This window comes from Taudactylus pleione, unplaced genomic scaffold, assembly GCF_031769625.1.
Source record: "Taudactylus pleione unplaced genomic scaffold, aTauple2 ptg000016l, whole genome shotgun sequence".
Lineage (NCBI taxonomy): Eukaryota > Metazoa > Chordata > Amphibia > Anura > Myobatrachidae > Taudactylus > Taudactylus pleione.
Window position 1 is genome coordinate 41,674,604 of NW_028284418.1, and position 22,078 is coordinate 41,696,681.

At 46.2% G+C, this 22,078-nt stretch overlaps 1 protein-coding gene across 1 annotated transcript in view; it reads right to left on the reverse strand.

Annotated features, from left to right (window-relative positions):
- The window catches only part of OIT3 (oncoprotein induced transcript 3), a 43,618-nt gene that overhangs the window by 17,644 nt on the left and 3,896 nt on the right, over positions 1 to 22,078 (reverse strand). Inside the window, exons 3-4 of the mRNA XM_088473743.1 lie at positions 19,242 to 19,352; positions 2,008 to 2,130 (exon numbers count right to left, since the gene is read on the reverse strand). Of these exons, the coding sequence (XP_088329869.1) occupies positions 2,008 to 2,130; positions 19,242 to 19,352 (234 nt within the window). The remainder of the gene's footprint in view (positions 1 to 2,007; positions 2,131 to 19,241; positions 19,353 to 22,078) is intronic.

The window sequence follows — 22,078 nt, forward strand, 5'->3', positions numbered from 1 at the left end:
GACACATTTGAAGAAAAAAAAAAAAAGAGGCTGCAGATGGAACTTACATGTGGAAAACACACACAAGACTTTGCTCAGTTTTGAATACTTTTGCTGGTTTAAATACCGATTTAATGTGGACAGAGTTGTCACCTCTGTGGTTTGGGTGAATAGAATTTTGCACAAAATATAAATCGATTATGCATTAGATAGATGTCCCTGCTCTTATAGCTTCAGTGTTTATTCCTCAGCCCTGAAAATTAACATTCTTTATCACTGAGCATTTCAGCGTTTGTTAAGTAGCCGTCCCCATAGAAGACTATGGGGTCTATTTACTAAGCAGTGTTAGGAGACAGAGTGAAAAGTCATAAGAAAGTGATAAGGTGCCAGCCAATCAGCTCCCAACTGTCATCTCACAGGCTGTGTTTGAAAAATGACAGTTGGGAGCTGATTGGCTGGCACCTTATCACTTTTCACTCTGTCTCCTAACACTGCTTAGTAAATAGACCCCTTAGTGTGAAACTGGATTCTGCCTTAAACATGCAGAAACAGCTGTTTCCGCATGTTTTCAGGACATAGGGCCTGATTCACAGTTGTACACAAACACAATGGTTTGTGACTTTGTGTACAAGTCCAATGTTAGTAGATCTGGGCATACGCAGAATATGTACTGTTGCAGTGCCCAGTTACTGCAGCCCGATTGACAGGCCGCAGCTGTTTGGGGGCAGAGCGTGGATGGCGTCAGGCAGCGTCCCCAAAAATGGGAGCATGTTGGTCTCGTTTTCTAAACATACTGAAGCCAGTGGCTGCGTGTTTGCACGCAGCTTCACTGGCTTCATCTGCTTGAAAACACCAGCCATCCTGAGTAACGTGACTGATGGTCACGCAAAGTGATCTGATGCTGCCTCCAAGGGCATAGCTACAGTAGGTGCAGGAAGTGCAGCTGCTATGGGCCCCGGGCTCGTTTCAGGGGACTGGCCCTCTCCCTGCACCCAGTAACTCTGCTTACAGCTTCTCAGCTGCTGCAGGTCAATTTTGCAGTCACCGGCCCGGCCAGCTCCGTCTCTGTCTCTCCTCAGTGGGAGGAGGCACGGCTGTGTGGTTACAAGTTTATCCATGTCTCCTGCAAGGAGCATAACTCCCTAGCTGATTTATTAGTGAATTATAGCCTTCTTATATACCAATTAGGATTAGGGTACTAATATATGTTTTTTAAATATATTTTTTCGTTTATAGCACTTACTACAGGACTGTCTTTAGAGAGGAGGGGGCGGTGTGCATTCCCCGTCCGGTGCCCCCTCCACCCCACCCGGCGGCCGGCAGGCAGGTAATGCAGCTGGCCAGCCACTGGAACATTAGTAGACTCTGGGAACTAGAGTGTGCCGCGGCGGCCATTTTTCCGGCTTTTTGTACAGTGCTGACACTCGGCGCGGGACCTCGGAGAGATAGGCTTAAAGTAATATGCAGGGTGTGTGGTGCGGGCCCCCCTGGACCTAGGGGCCCGTGTGCACTGCACACCCTGCACCCATTATAGATCTGACCCTGACTTAATATATGCTAATCACCATTCATTTATACCTTGTATGTCGGATGCAGCCACAAATCACAGAAGCCAGCAGGAGGCATCTATTTTACACAAGACACCTCCTGCAGCATAAACATATTATTGTGTAATAGCGTACAGCTCTGAATCAGGCCCATGGTTTGATAACTATTCCCCAAACTGGCTTGTCCCTTTTCAAACCACAATAGGCAAGTGCATTATCCATTACTAGATGTTATCCCTGATGCTGCCTGGGGTTCTGATTTCCACCTCTTTCCTCCTCTCCCTCTTTAGTGTCCCCCTCTGTTTCTCCTGCTCTCATTCCAAAAACATTCTGGAAAGACAATTAGACTTAATAGACTTATGGCAAATAAATTACTTAGAATTATGAAAATATTCTCTGGAAATTGCTGCATAATGTGTGCGTGATATACAAATAACGTTAAATAAATAAATAAAAATAAATCATGGAGAAGATAAGTCACCTTCACATGTTTTTCCATCACTGCGAAGCACTCGTCCTGTTTCACACGCACAGCGGTGGGAGTTCTTCAGATTGATACAGACCTCACTGCAGCCACCGTTATCTTGCTCACATTCATTTTCATCTGCAATACATTTAAATAGTCACACAAAAAGCAATTCTATTATGTACTCCAATATGTTGTAAAACAAATAAGAACACAAGCTACTTTGTTTTTCAATATAGACTTCCTTTTAGTGTTGGAAATGAGAAGCATGTAACAGTGATAGGCAACGTAGATGCCTAACCTTCAAAAGGGTCACACATATAAGTAGTAATAAGTTAAAACAACACATTAAACCAAGATTCATCCTGTAATAACATCTCAGCAGGCACAAGTGTTACAAACTATAATAAACACATCTGGCAATAAAGGAGAAAGGTGTTGGGGGCGAGGCCGTAGGGACAGAGCGGGTCCTAGGCATAGGCATTATAAGCAAATGCCTAGGGGCGACTAAAATGCCAAGGGGCATCAGACGGCTCTGCTGCTGCTGACCACTAAAATGCCAAGGGGCATCAGACGGCTCTGCTGCTGCTGACCCCCCTGCCTGCCGCTGCTGCCCCCGTCGCTGCTGATCGGCAGCTCAGCACTTGGCTAGGTCAGAATAAGCTTCTGTTACAGAAGCTCATTCTGGCAGGGCAGCAACTGGGGGGGGGCACTGCTGCACCCAGCGCCAGTGTCCTCCAGCCCGACACTGCAGGGGGGGCTCCGAGCCAGATGCCCACCTAGATGTTATTACCAACGGGTGCTCGGCTCCTTCCCTGCAGAGCCGCGTTAGCCGGAGGCTGGAGTTCTCTCCTGAACTCCATGACAGCTCTCTTATAGTTTCCGAGGAGCAGCCGGGCAGACAGGATGGCGGCGGATGCAGGAGCGGAGATTAAGGTGTTTTTTTTTTTTTTTAAGTGGCACTGCAGGGGCATTACTACTGTATATGGGCACTACTACAGTGGCATTACCATGGGGATATTACTACTGCATATGGGCATTACTATGGGAGCACTACTATAAGGGCATTACTATGGGGGTATTACTACTGTATATGGGCACCACTACAGGGGCATTATTCTGTACGTGTACATATGTATGTATGTATGTATGTATGTATGTATGTATGTATATATATATATATATATATATATATATATATATATATATATATAGTGTGTAGGGGTAGGGGGCACCAGTCAAACTTTTGCCTAGGGCACCAAGTTGGCTAGGGCCGGCTCTGCTTAGGGAGAGGGTGTGCAAGAAGTGTCATCACTCAGGGTACAGGGTCCTGGGGTGGCACCATCACTGTCCCACGGCCCCTGCCATAGGCTTGCAGGATGCCGTTCAGCCAGTATCGCTGATGCAGAGCTGCTCAAAGCATCCTTTGGATGCTCCACGCAGTCTGTAGCCATGCTGCCAGTCACTAATGAGAGGGATAAACTACCATATTGGTCTTGGGATCTACGTCATTGTACAGATGCATATTTGAGGAAATGCAAATTGGCATCTCTAGTGTTCTACTCCTACTCTTAGGGGCCTATTTATTAATCCAAAATCATGGATCGCTCTAGCCTCCCTGGCTATAGCATCACCAGAGATTGGATATTCAGATCCCTCCCCGGCAGCTGGGACCCTGCATATCTGCAATACAAACACCTCCTTTACCACTGTAATAATCAAGCAGTGAGGGAGGTTTTAATAGGACAGTCATCACCAGAACAGCATCCTGTTGAATGTGACTTTATTGTAATTGGTTTTGTCAACGGCTATTGATCCAAATAATGAATGTTAATTTATGGGGGGTTAAGCTGCCCTTAGAAGGTAGGCCCCCTAAATGTACACTGTAAGTCAGTTTGTGAAACAAATATCACCAAATTGATCCACTGGGCGCTCTAAGCAACTGCTTTTTCTCAAAGTACCCCCACTCGTGGGTTTTCCAGTCAAATGATAACTCAGGAAAAAAAAGAAAAATAAATATATTCATAGCGTAATACAGTATATATGGATTATATAATCCTTGTACACATGTGAATGGCTCCCCTACCAGAAATGGTGGTCTACAATCAAAGTAGATAAACAGGCAAGTGTGTGAGCAGTTTTCTGTCCAACTTAGAATTAGTGAACATCTGATCTATCCATGTTTAATACAGCCACTGTGTGCCCGTAGCATCACAGCTCCTCCATGCTCCGGGCACACAGTGGCTAATCCATACATTCCACGCAACGTTCTGGAATCTATGGATTTACCCGCCACTTAAAATGCAGAATCTGAATTATAAACAGATTTTTTTCGCGCAACTCCCGAGGCTGCAAGGAAAATGCCATCCTCTAGGTTCTTGCTGCTAATTAAATCAGGCAGAGTGTAAATTAGCTATGGGGTTAACCATGCCCTTAATTGAATCTCCCCCTTAGTGTTAAAATTGGGTGGTCAGAAGTTTATGTATGCCGTATACTCTTTAATGTTCACACAGGGATTGATGTATAATATCTTAGAGCAGGGTTGGACTGGCCCAAAGGTGTACAGGGGAAATCTTCAGTGGGCCCCACTGTCTGAGGAGGTCAGGTTTCAGACTGTGCACTGAAATGATACAGTGTTACCCTACTGGAGGGTCAGTAACTTGGAAGAGCAGGACCATGGATGAACTTGGGTGCCTTGTTTGTTTACACCAATCCTAGCTCTATTGCCACTCAAAGTGGGCAGTCCTAACACACTGTCATACAGTCCCCTCCTTAGAAAGGGGCCCTGTTCTTTGCATGTCCTGCTGGCCACACCTCCTATCATGGCTGTCACAAACAATCCTTAAGCTTGGACACCTACCACTACATTCCATGGTGGGCCCTTCATGCCCCAGTGCGACACTGCCTTAGAGAGAGAAAGTAGAAAAGTTGCCCAACCAGTTTCTAGCTACCATTCATCTAGCACGTGCTTGCCGACTTTATGGCTAGTTGGCGGTGTGCGGGCATGGTAGTGCAATCGCATCATCACAGCCCCGGCACCACTATACGATGTCAAAACCGACTAAATAATAAAGCAGGGGGCAGGGCTTAGATTACACGATTCAGGAGCCTCAAGACCTTTACAAGAGAGTAGACAAGTGTGATCTAGCACCTTCTATAACATTACAGGAGCGGATTGATTGGTATGGGCAAATTCTCGACTTTCTACTTCAGGGTCCATAGGGTATCCACAGGATACCTTGGGGTATATGTGATGGCGGCAGACATCCAGGCACCACAGAGTTAAAAAATTCTCCATCCTCCCAGGATGCACTGGGGTCCCTCTCCTATACCCCGCCCCCGAGCCTCAGGCACTCAGTTTTCGTCGCTGCCTGGCCGAAGTCGGATGCACCGTACAGAGTGGGGGTCTGCACAGCCCCTGAAGTTCTTCAATGCAGCTGTGGCTGCACATCTAATGAGCAGACAACATGGACAGTCTGTACTGATGTCCATGTCGTCGGTCCTACACCCCGCTGGTACCAGAACGCCGGTACTGATCCGGGGATGCTGGTGGATGACTGGGGTCACAACTAGCGGTGGCCCCGGTTGCCCGGACTGTGGCCGGATTTACGGGGGTTCAGGTAAGCGGCAAGGTCCCCCGGTGGGTCCCAGCCGAATAGCACAGTCCTTAGTCCCCAGGCAGGGGGCTCCCTGGGGGCGGGCTGCAGTGTGGAACCAGGCTACTGATCCCAGCACTTTCCACTACCCCCCTGGGACTGAGGACTGGACAGAAACAGTAAGTGTCCAGCGTCCCAGGGGTTAAATGCATGCCAGGGGAGCGCGCTTTCCCTGCTAAGCAGCCGGCGCCTCCCAGGCTGCACACAGCCTCTCCACAAGGTGGTTAGGCATCTGCATGCACTCCGCCCCCGGGCCAGCCCTCCCTCTGCTCCTCGGTGGCCATTTTTTAATACATTTGGCAAACGCTGCTGGAAGCTGTTAACGCGGGCATCGTGGTCTGGGTCCCCCTGCATACCTCTCCCCCGATGCAAGGTCAGTGTATGCTGCGCTGTTTCCTACCAGGCTGAGGTCTGGTTAGTTGATGAAGCGCAGATACTGCAGGATTTTCTGTATTCTGCATTGTATGTGACTTTGTGCTAGCCCTGCTGTCTGTTACTTTCACGTACTGTCAGCTATTTTCCCTATCCCTTTCTTATTCTCTGCTAACAAGCCCTTGAGGTGCGGTGTTGCAAGGGGGATTTATACCTCACTATACAACTTGTTGTGAAGTGCAGTGGTCACATACAGCTCCGGGTCACACACATTATGTCTGACAGTGAGCATGATTTCCCCATTACGCCTAAGTGTACTGTATGCAAGGTACCATTGGCAGAGGGTGATGATAACTCTGATGGATTATGTAAGGCGTGCCTGCGGTTGGCACGGACGTCTTCTGTCACTACACCTGTGCAGGAGCTACCATGGGCTTGTTTTGTTACGGCACTTACTATCCTGGTGGGCCAGTTAACGACAACCCCTGCGTGTCCCCAGATGGGGGTCTCACAGCAGTCTATGGTGTCGTCCCCTATGCAGGGGTTTCCTACACAGTTAATAGTACCTCAGAGTTTCCCATTGTCGCCCTCAGGTCATCCATGAACCTGCGTGGGCTAATTCACTGTCTACCTCAGTACAACAGCTGTCAGAGGTGTTCCAGGGCTAGTCGTCTGTGCGGGCGCAGAAGCGTCAGCTGCAACCTCATCAAGATCAGGATGCTGTGACGACAGATGATGGCTCATACGTGCGGTGCGCACGGCCTTGGTTATTGAGGATGATGCTCCTCATGTAGCTAAATCAAAATGTGCCTTTTTCAAGGATATTAAAAGTGATGCTACGGTGTTTCCCCTATCTGATCAGCTAGTGGATCATTTAGAGGAGGCATGGAAAACGCCGGGTAAGCGTTACCAGCCCCCTAGACGGTTTGCGGTGGCATACCCTTTTGCAGATAATTATTTTGCAAAATGGGATAACCCGCCACAAGTGGATTCACATGTCTAGTAAAGAGTGCTACGTTGCCTATGCCCTCTATGTCCTCCTTAAAGGATCCAACCGATCGCAGGGTAGAAATATGTTTGAAAATGATTTATTCCCTTGCAGGAGGCATGTCAGATCGGCTTTGGCCGTGTGATGGGTGGCAAGAGCTATGGAGCACTGGGCTGATATCTTGGAGGCATCCCTGGACCCAGACTCGTCACCTGAACAGGTGGAGTTGGTGGGTAATTTAAGGGACTCAGCTACCTTCATTAATGAGGCAGCTTTAAATATGGGCCTCATGGCGTCCAAGTTCTCCTCGGCAGCAGTGGCGGCTCGTCGTATCCTGTGGCTGCGTTCTTGGAAGGCGGATGATGATTCCAAAAAGGGTTTGGAGGGGTTACCCTTCAATGGAGAAGTGCTGTTTGGCCCTGATCTAGACAAAATTGTGGATACTTCAGCAGCATCTAAGTCTGCGTGTCTGTCTTCCACTACTGTCCCATCAGGAGCGGGTTCTTCGTCCTTTCGGCCCTACAGAACGCAGAACAGACCCAGGGTACAGTCCTTTCCTAGGAGGACTGCCGCCAAGAAACCTGCAAAGCCCAGGAAGCAGGCCTGGAGTACCAGACATCCCACTCCCAAGTCCGATGACAAACCTTCGACCTGACGGGACGGGCCTCTCTTTGGGGGACCTCAAAGTGGGAGGCAGACTTCAGAAATTCGCCCAAAGCTGGTGTCTGACCACTTCAGACACATGGGTCAGAGAAGTGGTCTCTCAGGGGTACGCCCTCTCTCCGCAGGAGGCCTCCCAGCCGGTTTTTCACCATGGGCCTTCCGTCCAATCAGGACAAGGCCTGGGAACTCAGGAAGGTAATGCACTCGATGCTCCAGAATGGAGTTATAGTGCCAGTTCCTTTGTCTCAGAAGGGATTGGGGTATTACTCCAATCTTTTTCTGGTGCAGAAACCCAATGGGTCCTACCGGCCAATACTCAACCTCAAATCCCTCAACAAATTTCTGAGGGTTCCTCGGTTCAGGATGGAGACCCTGCGTTCCATTATTTTAGCAATGGAACCTGGGGATTTCATGGTGTCGCTGGATATTTAGGATGCTTACCTGCATATCCCTGTTGTCCCAGCACACCAGTGCTTCCTCAGATTTGCAGTGGTCAAGGATAACTTCCAGTTTCAGGCTCTGCCCTTCAGTCTGGCTATAGCACCTCGGGTGTTCACCAAAGTTATGGCCATCATGGCAGCCCACCTGCGGTTGCAGGGAGTCCACCTGTTACCTTATCTGGATGATCTCCTGTTACTGGCGTAGTCCTCAGAGAAACTTCAGCGCCATCTGCAACTAACAGTCTCTGTATTGCAGTCTCCCGGCTGGCTGATAAATTGGTCCTCCCTGGTACCATCACAGAGGATGCTCCATCTAGGAGCTCTGTTGGATTCCCAACATCAGAGGATCCTGGTGACGGGAGAAAAGATCTCTGCGTTACAGGCAAAGGTCCCTCTTTGCCTGCAGAGTCGCCGGGTGTCTATTCACTCAGCAATGAGGTTACTGGGATCCATGGTATCTATGTTCGACATGGTGGAGTTTGCCCAGTTTCACTCAAGACCTCTACAGAAGCTGATCCTCTCCGGATGGAATGGGTCGCCCCAAAGGATAAAGACACAGACTATGGTGCTTTCCCCGGAGGTGCGATTATCTCTGGCCTGGTGGCTACAGACGCCTCACCTGAACAAGGGGCGCCCCTTTTGGAATGCAGACTGGAATAAACATATTGGAACCGCGGGCAGTATTCAAGGCTCTCCAGCAAGCAAGACAGGTCCTGCAGGGTAAACCTGTGCAGGTACAGTCGGACAACGCCACCACGGTGGCATACATAAACCACCAAGGAGGGACTCACAGTCAGGCGGCTCTGACAGAGGTGTCCCGCATTCTAGTATGGGCAGAAAAGCATCTCGCCGCAATATCAGCAGTGTTCATACCAGGAGTTCTCAACTGGGAAGCAGACTTTCTCAGCCATCAAGACGTGCATCCAGGAGAGTGATCTCTTCACCAGGAGGTGTGTCAGCTACTGGTGAACAAGTGGGACCTTCCAGAGATGGATCTCATGGCCTCATGACACAACAACAAACTGCCAATGTTCGGGTCAAGAACAAGAGACACAAAGGCTTGTCTAGTGGACGCTCTGGTGGTCAAGTGGACCTTCCAGTATGCGTACCTCTTCCCTCCGTTCTCCCTTCTTCCTCGAGTGATATGCAAATTCAAGCAAGAAGGCGGCACGCTACTGCGGATTGCTCCACCATGGCCCAGGCGGCACTGGTACACGGATCTTCAGAGTCTCTCAGTGGACACTCCGCTGTTGTTGCCTCAACGTCAGGACCTGCTATCTCAGGGTCCTTGCCTTCATCCGGACCTGAGTCGGCTGTCTTTGACGGCTTGGTAATTGAGACTGCCCTCTTGAGGTCCAGAAGTTTCTCCAGTTCGGTGGTCAACACCATGCTGAGAGCTCGGAAGCCTTCATCTGCCAACATCTACCATAGAGTGTGGCGGGCTTTCTTCCAGTGGTGTCACACTAGAGGTTATGCTCCTCAGGTGTTCAGATTGTCCAGGGTTCTGGCCTTCCTACAGGCGGGTTTAGACCAGGGTCTTCGCCTAGCTTCCCTGAAGGTACAGGTGTCTGCACTTTCAGTGTGGTTTCATCGTAGGATTGCTATTCTTCCTGATGTCTGCACCTTTATGCAAAGGGTGCTTCTTATTCAGCCTCCCTTTGTTCCACCTGTGGCACCATGGAATCTGGCTGTGGTCTTGAAGACTCTTCAAGGTCCGCCATTTGAACCACTGGGCTCAGTGGATTTGAAATGGCTAACCATTAAGACTGTATTCCTTCTGGCTATTGCTTCGGCCAGAAGGGTTTCGGAATTGGGAGCTCTCTCATGTAGATCTCCATTTCTAATTTTTCATAGAAACAGGGCTGTGCTGCGCACTCGTCCTGGGTTTCTTCCAAAGGTGGTATTTAGTTTCCATATCAACGAGGAAATTATTGTACCATCGTTTACTTCACCGGACCTTTCGGGTGGTGAGGCCACCTTGGATGTGGTGCGGGCCTTGAAAACCTATGTGGACCGCACTTCTGTCTATTGGAAGTCAGACTCTTTGTTTGTCCTTTATGGCTTCCACAAAAGAGGTTGGCCTGCCACTAAAGAAACATTGGCAGGATGGATTCGACTGGCTATCTCTGAAGCTTTTGCTCACAAGGGTATTCCTGTTCCATCTTCTGTTAAGGCTCATTCCACTAGGTCTGTGGGTCCTTCGTGGGCAGCTTGATGTGGTGCCTCAGCTGTTCAGCTTTGTAAGGCGGCCACGTGGTCATCTGTCCATACTTTCGTACGGTATTATACTTTTGATACCTACGCCTCTCAGGATGCTTCCTTCGGGCGACGGATTCTCCTCTCAGCACAGGAGCGTCCCCACCCTTGAAGGATACTGCTTTGGGACATTCCCAAGGTATCCTGTGGATACCCTATGGACCCTGAAGTAGAAAATATGAGATATGGTAAGAACTTACCCTTGTTATCTCTATTTCTACAAAGTCCATAGGGTTCCACAGGACTCCCGCCCTGTCGCACCTGTACTGCAGATGGGCTGTGATTCTGGTCACCAGTTTTTCAGTCTCCATCTGGTGAGAATGTGATTCTTGTGTGTTCCAGACTTTCTTCTCTCTCTTTATCCTTATTCGGCCTATGGCTTGTGATGAAACTGAGTGCCTGAGGCTCGGGGGCGGGGTATAGGAGAGGGACCCCAGTGCACCCTGGGAGGATGGAGAAGTTTTTAACTCTGTGGTGCCTGGATGTCTGCCGCCATCGCCTATACCCCAAGGTATCCTGTGGAACCCTATGGACTTCGTAGAAATAGAGATAACAAGGGTAAGTTCTTACCATATCTCATATTTTCTCTCTGTCAAAGGTTTGATACATCTCCCCCATAGGCTGAGCACACACTATATTTTTTTCATTAAATATTTTGTAGCAATTATTTTTGAATTTAAAAAAAAAACAAAACAAAAAAAAACAGCTATTGACAATACTGTGATCACTGCAGCATAATTTGCAAAAACAATCGCCAAGTTATACCCGATTGCTGCCTATAAAAATAAGTGTTACCTTACCTTTCCCAATTTATATAATGTGGAAGGTTTAGTGATCTGTGTATTTGTCTGGAGGGAATTCAATTGAAATGACAATGAATCAGCAATCTATTATATAATTACTGATATCACACAAGGTTCAGGTCTTCCTATTCTCTCGCTATTATATATCTTTCTGTCTGTCCTTAACAAGAGTCTTTAACAATTCTCTGCCGTCCTATTTTTCTTTAAGTTACCAGATTCCTAACACGATTCAGGCAGAATAAATGAATAGATCAGTAATAGCTGCTGGCAGATGATTTTTCCATTGTGTATCATGTTAGGGTTGTGATAAATCAGAAAGAATTCAGCTTCTGCTCTCTGGGAAATGGAAACTAAAAATATCCTTGGTCCTACTCATATAGTGTTAAAAACGGCTCATTTTTTATCTCTAGAAAGACACGGCTGATTATCCGTTTAGCTGTTAGCGGATTTCCCTCCATAATTTCATCAGCTTAAGAGGGCAGTTTAATGATTCTTGTCAGAGCAGGTAATGCTTCATCCTGAGTTGTACATTGAGCAGTCATAGGAGAATGAAATGAAGTATTCAGCTATAATCTCCTTTACCCTGCTGCTTTCTTCCCATAGAGGGCGCTATTGTATTGTCATAGACAAAGTTACAGTGCAATAAAATAAGGTCATATAAAACTTAAATAACTGAATTATAAAATAAGAGCTACACCTTCATTAAACTAATCTAAAATGCCCATAGACTTTGTATCAAACTACAATCCATACAGGTCACGTTTTGTTTGTTGGGTTTGGCGCTTAGTATTTGAAATCTGATGATGTTCGATAAATGAGGTCACGGAGGAAGTTGTGCCTATACTATGTTTCCAGCAGCGGGCAATGAATGTGAATATAGTTTTATTGCTCCACAGTCAATAAAATATTTGACAGAGGCTGGGTACAGACCATCATTGCCACCATGTTTCTGCATAATTACATGTAGTTTTGTTAATCTGTATAAAGGTGCATACACACGATCAGATTTTTCCTTCAGATATGAACGATAACGATTTAAAAATCATTCAGTCGTTCATATCTGAAGGAAAATCGTTCATATCTGACATGCCTGAACGATGGACGATCAACGATGCGCGTTCCCGATGGTCAGATAACGATTTCTGACATCTGATGTGTTTGCAGTCAGACTTGGACGATTCCATTCATTTTAATGCAGTCAAAAATCGTTCAATCGTTCAAAACTTTGGTAAAATCGTTCAAATCGTTTAATCGTTCATCTGACAAATCTGACAAGTCTGACAAATCTGACCGTGTGTATGCTCCATTAAAAGTGCATTTTGTTATATTTTTTTCATGTATCTATAGCACATCGGGTGCAGTCACTGACATCAGGGCCGTAGCTAGGGTAAGATTGGTTAAGGATATATTTCTAGAACATGGGAGCCCTGCCTAAAACACACATACAAAGCAGGCATAAAACCACCAAATAAATAGTCCGCATATTAGAGTCTTTTGGCATATGCCCACTGCCAGATAACAGCAGCAATCCAGTTTCATCAATTAGTAAATGGATCTGTAGATAAACCACCTTCCACCAGCTTGGGGAAAAAAAATTGGAGGAATATCTCAACGTCTGTGTTCTGCAGGGCCGTAGCTAGGGTAGTGCGGCCGGTGCCATCGCACAGGGCACCACAGATCAGGGGGCGCTGTTTGGGCCTGTCAATTTTCAGTTTATTATCATTCTCACTTGTAGCTTCCTCTTATTTCATCCCCAGCATCTCCTGGCCTCCCCTATCTCTTCCCTGACCCTTCACCATCAGGCCATTACCCTTTTTTGGGTGCATTATGTCCCTTTGAAAAATGAGGGGGGCACCAATGCTCTTTCTGGCACACGGCACCAAAAAGTCTAGTTACGGCTCCGACTGACATGAAGAAGCAGCCAGCAGCCTCTTACATGTGAAGCTATTGGCTGCTGCTCCTTCATGTCAATGTGACACTGGAAGTGTTGAGCTTAGCTTTGATGTCACAGCCACGCACCACGGATTGAGTCGCTGGAGTAGAGCAGTGTTTCATAAACCCGGTCCTCATGGAACGCTAACAGTGCAGGTTTTCCTGATCACCTAACTGGAGCACAGGTGTGTCAATTGACTAACATCTACAGGTGGTACTAATTATTCATGAGCATACCTTGAAAACATGCACTGACAGGGCTCAATGAGGACAGAGGGCCTGATTCAGCAAGGATCGCAGTTGCTAATACGCACGCAATTGGCAGATTGTTGTGTTCTGTGCATGTGTATACCTCGCACTAGCTATTGCAATAGAGACTGATCACAGAGACTACGCAGACCCCTCGCAGACTGACAGGACGCACAGTTTGTGGGTGTGACGGGGGGTGCTCGTGGAAACACGGGTGTGCCAGTGCGTTTGCACTCCGTTGCAGGGGCGTGCATAAATTATCCACTGCTATCCCATACGCAGTGTGAGGTCTCATAGCGTGCTTGGCTGTTAGCTATTTCTGAGTAAGGTCAGGGGTTATGGAAGTGTGTGTATGGGCCCGATGGTACTCGATTGTACCGATGGTTTTGCATTTCTGCTAAGTATTACAGATGTGCGTATGTAAAGTGGGCGTCCTTGTGTAGTGCTGAGTTTGCATTGCGATCGCAGTGGAGTGGCTTGCTATCGCAATATTGCGATCCATAGTGAACCAGGCCTGGAGTTTGAGGATGCCCCTCCCACAGAAATGTAGGCAACACCCAGGACCACCCCAGTGCTAGTGCTGGCTCTGGGTGGCAGTGCACATTAATCTTTATCCTGCACATATTCCCCATACTAAAAAAAACAACACACCAAAAGAATATTGTTCATAATTACTATATACCTTGACATCTGTATATAATTCTAATCCATGAAGTTAGACTTTTCACATATGTAAAAATAAAATTCTAATCTGCTAGAGTAGCTTTAAAATTAAGTAGGCAGAATTAAATTGTTTGCACCCACCTTCGAGCCAGACGAAGCTATTCAATTGTTGCTTCTATTGGCACGATCTGCCGGCGCCGACATTTCAGCTCGCACCCATTGGGGGTGGAGAGTTAAAATGCGCAAAAAGTGACCCGTTTGGGCACCCACATGGCACTTTTCGTGATCGCACCCAGCACTTTGGTCGGGTGCAGCTGTTTTATGCAGCTAAACACGACTTCTATGGGTGCAATCAGCGCCATAATTGCCATCAATTGAATAGCGCCCTGCGATCTCCCATCATGGGAAATCGGGCGCCCTAAAACGATTGAATTCTGCCCAGTGTTCTGTGTGTGCTATACATCTTTATATAAAACTTTTAACCTGTTTATTAAAGGTAAAATTATTCAGATGGGACGAAAATATAGGCATTTCGACTATCCGCCTCCCGCCAGTGAAAGCCCGGCATAGGACTAATGATAAGCGTCTAAATACCGACGCCTATCATTAGCCCCACGCCAAAATCCCCGACGCCCGGCATACCAAACGTAGGTAAGCCAAGCATCGGGAGCTCATAGATGCGGGGGGGGGGGGGGTTAGGTTTAGGCACCCCTGGGCAGGGGCGTAGAGAGCACTGCTGGGCCCAGGTAAAGGGGGCATGGCCTAATCGCGGGAGGCAAGGCCATGCCCCCTTGAGAAAAAATCTCACAAAACATTCTTTTGCAGCGCTGCGTAGTGGGGCTGCGTGCCGGGGAGGGGGCGCTGTGAGCCCCTCAGCCCGGCGCAAAGCCGAGGGGGGGCATGATCAGGGTGATTGCTCCCCCTCTCAGGCATAGGAGATTGCTGTGGCTGCGAGCAATCTCCCACTGCGTCGGCTGCTGCAAGGGAGGAAGGGAGAGGGGGGGTGGCACCAGACCCGGGCCCCTCTGGAAGCCCAGGCACGGGTAAATTGTACCCGCTCCCCTGCCCCTGGGGTAGATTAGGGTTAGGCACTAGAGGAGGTTAGGCACCCCTAAGGGAGGGTTAGGGGTGGATTAGGGCATATACTCACCTCAGTTGGGATATTCATCTGCCGGCCTTCCGGCATCGGTATTTCATCCGCCGGTATACATTCCGAAAATATATTTCCATATAAAAATTAATAGGTAAGAAATGTGCTTTGAACAGAGCCATGCACAACTATCTTCAAGAAGGTGGTGGGGGTTTGGGGGTAGGGTTGAATATTTGTACCTTCTTCCTGCATCTCCCTGGCAAACAGAGTTTCATGAAAAAGTTCACTTCTGTTTTACATAATATCACTGTATGGAATTTTTCTATCCTATATTTTAATTATCAAACATTGCTGCTGTTCAGCCCCATTAAATGCAATTTAAGATTTAACAATGTTCTGTTTCTGTGCACAATGAATGTGCTATATTGCTTGGTTACTAGAATGTTACATAACTAGAATACTGTATTTTGGATAACAACAACTGCGATTAATTTAGGTTTGATCTTAGTGTAATATAAAATGAGAGAGAATATTAAACATCTGCAAAATGTTAACTTTCAAATCACATCTGACATTTTCAGATAAAGATGGTGTGAGTGATGCTGGGTACACACTGGCCGACATATCAGCCGGTCAATTGAACGGCCGATATACCGTGTGCACATCGGCAAGTGTAAACAGGCGATATGTCTGTGAACGACGTCATTCACAGACATATCATGTCGGCTGTGCAGCACAGCCAATTGCGATATATATCTGCTCATCGTGCTGTGTGTACAAGCGGTCACTTGCTGCAGAGGCCGGTGGGGAGGGGGTCGCATCAGACAGCGGGGCCTGCAGTCAGAGGCAGTGATGATTGTCTATGAACAGCTGATATATCTGCAGATTAGTCGATCACACTCACCAGCACTCACGCAAGCTAACACATTTTTTTGTGGCCTATCACACCCACTAGTTACTCTCATTTTGGCTGCCTTTGGAAAAGGTAACCACTTGCATATAAAGAAGGAGTTCTGGATACAAGAACCAGTCACAACTGCAGGATGAAAGCAGCAGATAGGAGGAGGTCCCATTGCATCAGTTATAGGAGAAGAGGCATTGCTATGGATTTATTGGTAATGTACAGCCAGCCTGCACTAATAATTCACCCTGTATCAAACTCCTAGTCCTACTTACAGAGACAAATCTCACTTACATGGAACCTATTGGCATTTTAACAGGGAAAATACACTTTCTATAGACAACCTAATTGAGCAGCCATGATTTCTTGTCAATGGCGAATAAATTATGTAATTCTTTCTCCCTGTACTAAACTCATTTGCAAAAGTGTATATGATACGTCACTCGTTACTTCACAATGCTTCTGCTAAGAGTGGTTCAAATGCTAAACAATGAGAGTACCCACTTAAAGGTTTTTTAAATGAAGGAGATAGCAGTTTTATATATTATATATATATATATTTATATATATATATTATATATATATATACATATATACATACACACACACACACATACATATAAACAATATACAGACCAGCACTCTCTGCCAGCAATCTGCATCCATATACAGGGCCATCGAGAGCTGAACAGGGCCAAGGTACTGAGGGAAGTAGACAAATCTAACAAGCAGTCAGTGGGGTTTTTTTTCCCCCAAAATTTGACCGGTCATTTTTTGCCAAATTACGCAAATTATGAAAAACCTTTGGGGTAATTTATCATTATGGTGGGTGTCCCAAGGTTCTGAAAGAAATCCTCTTTTTTTTTTTTTTTTAGGAAAAAATAGGGATTTTGCATTTTTTTTTCACCTGGTCTGATATGGTGAAAACTTTGCGCCTATCTCACACTATTCCATTATCATGGGTGCATTCATTTACCTTGAAATTGCAGGTGCGATAACTTCTCTCAAAAGTGGCACTTATCGCACCTAATTGAACCCAGCTCTAAGTAGGTCACAATTGATGTTAGTTGGGGGCATTTGCTCCCTCTCTGGCTACACCACTGCACAGAACACGTATGTAATGGTTGCTAATGATAGGGAGTGAGTGAAATAACTACAGTGATTTCATTATCAGAGCATTTCCAATACCTATCCAGAGACATTCGTACTCTCGTTCATACATGGTTGCTGGGAGTAGCACATGCTGGGGATTAGCAGAGTTGTAAACAGACAAACACGATCCCACAATCTGTGCAGGCAGAAATGACAGAGGAGGAATTCCTCATCCAACCTATGGTAGATGGAGTTGGATAGTTCTCAACCCATGTCTTCTACAGGCAATCATGAATTAAGAAGGAAGTCCAGGAGTAGAGTATTTTGTACCTAATGGAACGGGTCATGTTGGAGGCCTTCTTATAGCTGTCCAATGACGTGCACCAGCGTAATCATCAGGGACATGGACGTAGACCGGGCAGGAGGAATGCAGCTTCTGAGTCATGTCTGACTTTTCTCAAACACAGCGTCTCTCCTAACACACAGCGAGCTCTCATGCTGCAAAGGAGGTTGGCAATGGCTAATTTATGCATGTCCTTGAAACAGAATTTAAATGGTCCTGACACGCCTGAGTTTTCCTAGCCACCCCGTTACCTCCTCCAAATGCTGACTGAATCCTCTGTGTGAGCATAATCGCAAATCAATTGCTGCATGTGCGCAGTGCAACTTCCACGCAAACACAATGGCATACAATCGCTCAATACGCGTACAATTCAGCATTGCGTCAGTCTCTGAATCAGCACCAGAGGTCCCATATGAGTGAGTCGCACCACACATCACTATGCTTGATCTGAGACTTCGTACCAAAATTACTATTCCACACTATAAAGCATATATGTGTGCGGCTACCATGCAAATAAGATGCAACTTCGGGAATAAGTAAGCAATTACGGGAATTGCCACCCATGGCGGAGCGTCTATATCTTGCCATATGGTGCACTTAATCAAGGTGTATGGGACACATCTGTAAGTAAATGAAGACATCAGAATACTGATATGAATTCTATTGAATGCAAATCACCATCAACAATCCCTGGCTCCAGTGTTCATTCTCATAGGAACATATACTACTATGGAGAGATGCAATATCTGAAAACATTTGAAAAAGCAGGTACAGTATAGTACACCCTGCTTTTGTGCTACAAAGAAACAGAGCTGCCTGCATTTAAATGCATTAAACATTTAAAGCACCAATAAATTCATAATGAACCCTTATATAAAATATCATCTACTTACATTTTTAGATCTATGTACAAAATAATAGGAACTTGAGAGAACAGAAAAGTCAGTATTCCTTGCAGAAAGGGATTTTTAATATAAAATAAAACCACTTTATGGATTGATACAAATAAGATTACAAACTTAGGGCCTGATACAGAGACGGACGTAGTATTGATGTTTCCGCAGTAGAGCAATGTTTTGCTACTGCGCATTCATGAAACGTCCTGGAAACCCTTACTGCACACGTGCGAACCCAAGTGTCCAATGCATTCGCAATTGCGTACGGCATCGCTAACACTTGAGAAGTGGTTTGCAATCTCTGGTCGGATCAGGATGGAGAATGGGAAGTGACCTAAAGTGAATGCAAAAAGGGTCCATTACATGGGCATGTTATGGGAGTGTCACAGGCGTGTCTGGGAATGCTGCTGCGGTCCCAAATGCAAATCCACAACCTCAGAGGACGTGCTTAGTTGGATTTGAGGAGAGTATCTAAAGTAGCCCGATGTTGCCTCCATGTTTAAGTGTTTACAATCTCCATCACAAATGCACAGGCTGAAAGTGAGCGTCTCATGATTTGTACACCCCATCGCATGGTGGAGCACAAAGGGAAGGCTGGGATTAGCATTTGCATATTTCCACAAGAGCAGCTGCGATTTTGGCTGTATTACCAACCAACCTGGAATAAGATAACTAGTACAGACCTTCATTAAACCAAACATTAAATGGCAATTCTAGAGAACACTCTTGCACATTTAGGGCCTCATTTATCAATAAGTTTTATCATACACAGAGAGTTTTAAAACTCATTGCGTGTGATAAATGGTGCTCAAGCCAAACAGCACCCATCTGTCATTTGATATATATTTTGCAGGCTATGTGCAAGAAAAAACATTTTCATGATCAGTTATGTAATATTTTCTCACCCAGACAAATTTGTCCATCAGGACCCAGAACTGTCCCAGTACTGCAAATGCAATCTCCAGTGTCCAGGCAGGTTCCTCCGCACTCCATCAGATCACAGATATCATAGAAGTCTAATAACACAAATACACCATGTTAAACATTTCACGAAGTTACGACTAGAGCATTTAACTGCAGCAGACCTTGATTTGTATTATTCAACACTTTAAACACTTTATTGTAGCCTGAATAGAGGATACAGGGTGTGCATTGCACACTGACCCCTAATTCAAAGCAAGCCCCATACCACACATCACATGCTCTACACCCATTGGCTATACTTAACTTTCCACTGTCGCTACAGAAATCACTTGGAAAGTGGCGCCAATGACGTTTTCCCAGAGATATGTGCATGTGCAGCAGATTCTATCACAGTGCCAGAGTCTTCTCAATGCATGCGTTAGCTTGAGACTAGTTCCCACACAGAGATATGCGCATGCGCAGTAGCCTCTGGTACAGCCTCTTGGTTGGAATTTGATGGAGTATAACTGGAAGGTGAATTACGGCTGCTGATGAGTAAGGATGCTGGAAGTACAGCCGGGATGTATGCATCGGAATTGAATGTCACCGGATAGCTGGATCACCGGGATGGAATCGATGGTTATCGGACTGAAACCAATGGTACTGGTTATTCGACTTGAACCGATGGCACAGGATCTCTCAATGGAACTGATGGTACTGGTTATCGGACTGGAGCGCGATGGTATAGGATCTCTGGGATGGAAACGGATACTGGAGCCTTGGGTACAGCGAGACTGAAATCTGCACAGGAGTCTCTGAGTAGTATAGAATATCCGCAGGAGCTCTCTCTAATGCTTCTACAGCTGGGATGAAGACAACATTGCACTGGCAAGTGCTGTGTGCAAGGTGTATCCTTATATACTGTACCCATGGGAGACCAGGGATTGCCTTCTGGCGTCCGGTGACAGCAAACTGGTCTCCTGTTGGTGGATGGACAGTAGGGATGGACATCGAAAGCCTGGCATTGAATGGTTGTTGAGCTTCCTACATCAAATCATGCAATGGCAAGTAGCCAGCCCATCGTAGCTATTCGATAGCATAACCATCGAGGTTTATACTTTAGTGCGAAAAGGGGGACAGATCCTTGTTAAAGGGGATGGAACCTTGTGGCTTCCCCATCCACATAAATGTGGGGGCATGCCCAGCACTCTCCGAGATGCTGGGCTGCCCCCAGGCTCCTCCCACACAGAAAATAGATGCCATGCGCACAGCATCTTTTCTCCAGATGCACACCGCTGCTATGCTCTCCCTCCACAGCCGGTCATCGGAAAGCTGCATTTGATGGCTGGCAATCATCGAATTCCCGGTATTCAATGAAAAAAGTGCTTCCATCGAATCTGAAACATCGATGATTGCTAACCATAGGCTTCCGATGTCCATCCCTAATGGACAGTCACCTGATACAGACTGTCATGGCTGCGCCCAGCAGCCGCACTGGAGGGAATGCTGCACGTGGAAGCTAGGGACTCTGCTGGAGGTTATGAGAAACTGCAGTTGGAGGGAGTCTGTCACAGAGCCGGATCATGAAGCGGGAAACCAGGTAAGTCACCCGGCGGCTATAGGGCATAGTGCGGTTTGTGACACTGTCTAAGTGCAACTATTGGCTGTACACAGCAGTTTTGTATATTCTGATGAACATTCATTTAGCACATGAAATAGGTATGCAGCAGGTGCACTTTAATACCATGATAATGTAATTGATAATTGAGATTATTTTTTTTCGAGATGGGAATCCCAGCTATCTTTTCACAGCTCTACACCAGTGAGACTTTTTTTTACATTCTGTCACTAGGTTCATCAGATTAGATTAGTTATTATGATCTTATTTCTAAGGTGCCACAAGGGTTCTGTAGTGCAGTACTGGAGGAATAAAATGAACAATAAACTACATAGGTACAAACATACTTACAAATAAACTATTTCATATAAGCACAATTACACTGTGCAATTATATAATTACATAGAGAAAACAAAGTGGAGAGGGCACTGAGCTCATGATTTTATAATCTACTAGTTGATGTGTCTGGTTTCACCCAGGTAAACCACAGATATTTACTATTTCCATTTCCTTCATCCCATTTTAACGTAATTTATATGCTTAGTTAATTTTATGCCTCTGGGGTAAAGGAGGGTGGTAGTATCCATTTAAGTAAATTTAGTTTTTTTTAAACTTTTTATTCAATATGAATGAATAAATTGAAGGTGGGTTATAAGACATACGTAAAACTTTTTTTCTACTTACTTTTTTCTATTTATTTCTTTGTAAACCACATTGATGGTTCTTCCCACGAGTGCTAGGATCAGCAGGTTGCTGGGTGAGCTCACCCAGAAGCAGGCCACATAGAACTGCCCATGTGAGAAGTAGTTCTCTCTCAAGTCAATCCCTGCCACCTTCAGCGACTGCCCCTGGGATTTGTTGATTGTCATCGTAAAGCAAATCTTGAGGGGGAACGGCGGGGTACTCTGATGGTATGAGTGGTTTACCTACTCCCCTCGAGCACAGCAGGTGGCCGTGGCGTTTAGAGGGCCTTTACTTGCAGCCTGGTGCCTTTGCAGAGTTTGGGTGGGTTGAGGTTCTATGAAGAGAAGCATATGGGCTGGGTGGCCAGGAGGGTTGAGGGTGTTGAGGAACTCCATGGGGTAATAGACTGTGACATTGGGTGTACACACTGATAGATATCCATTTGCACTACTGAGTTCACAGACCTGTACTCCATTTCCAAGTCCATGGACTTTTTTGGGGAATATTGCCAATATCATGGTATATCCTGGCTGTGAG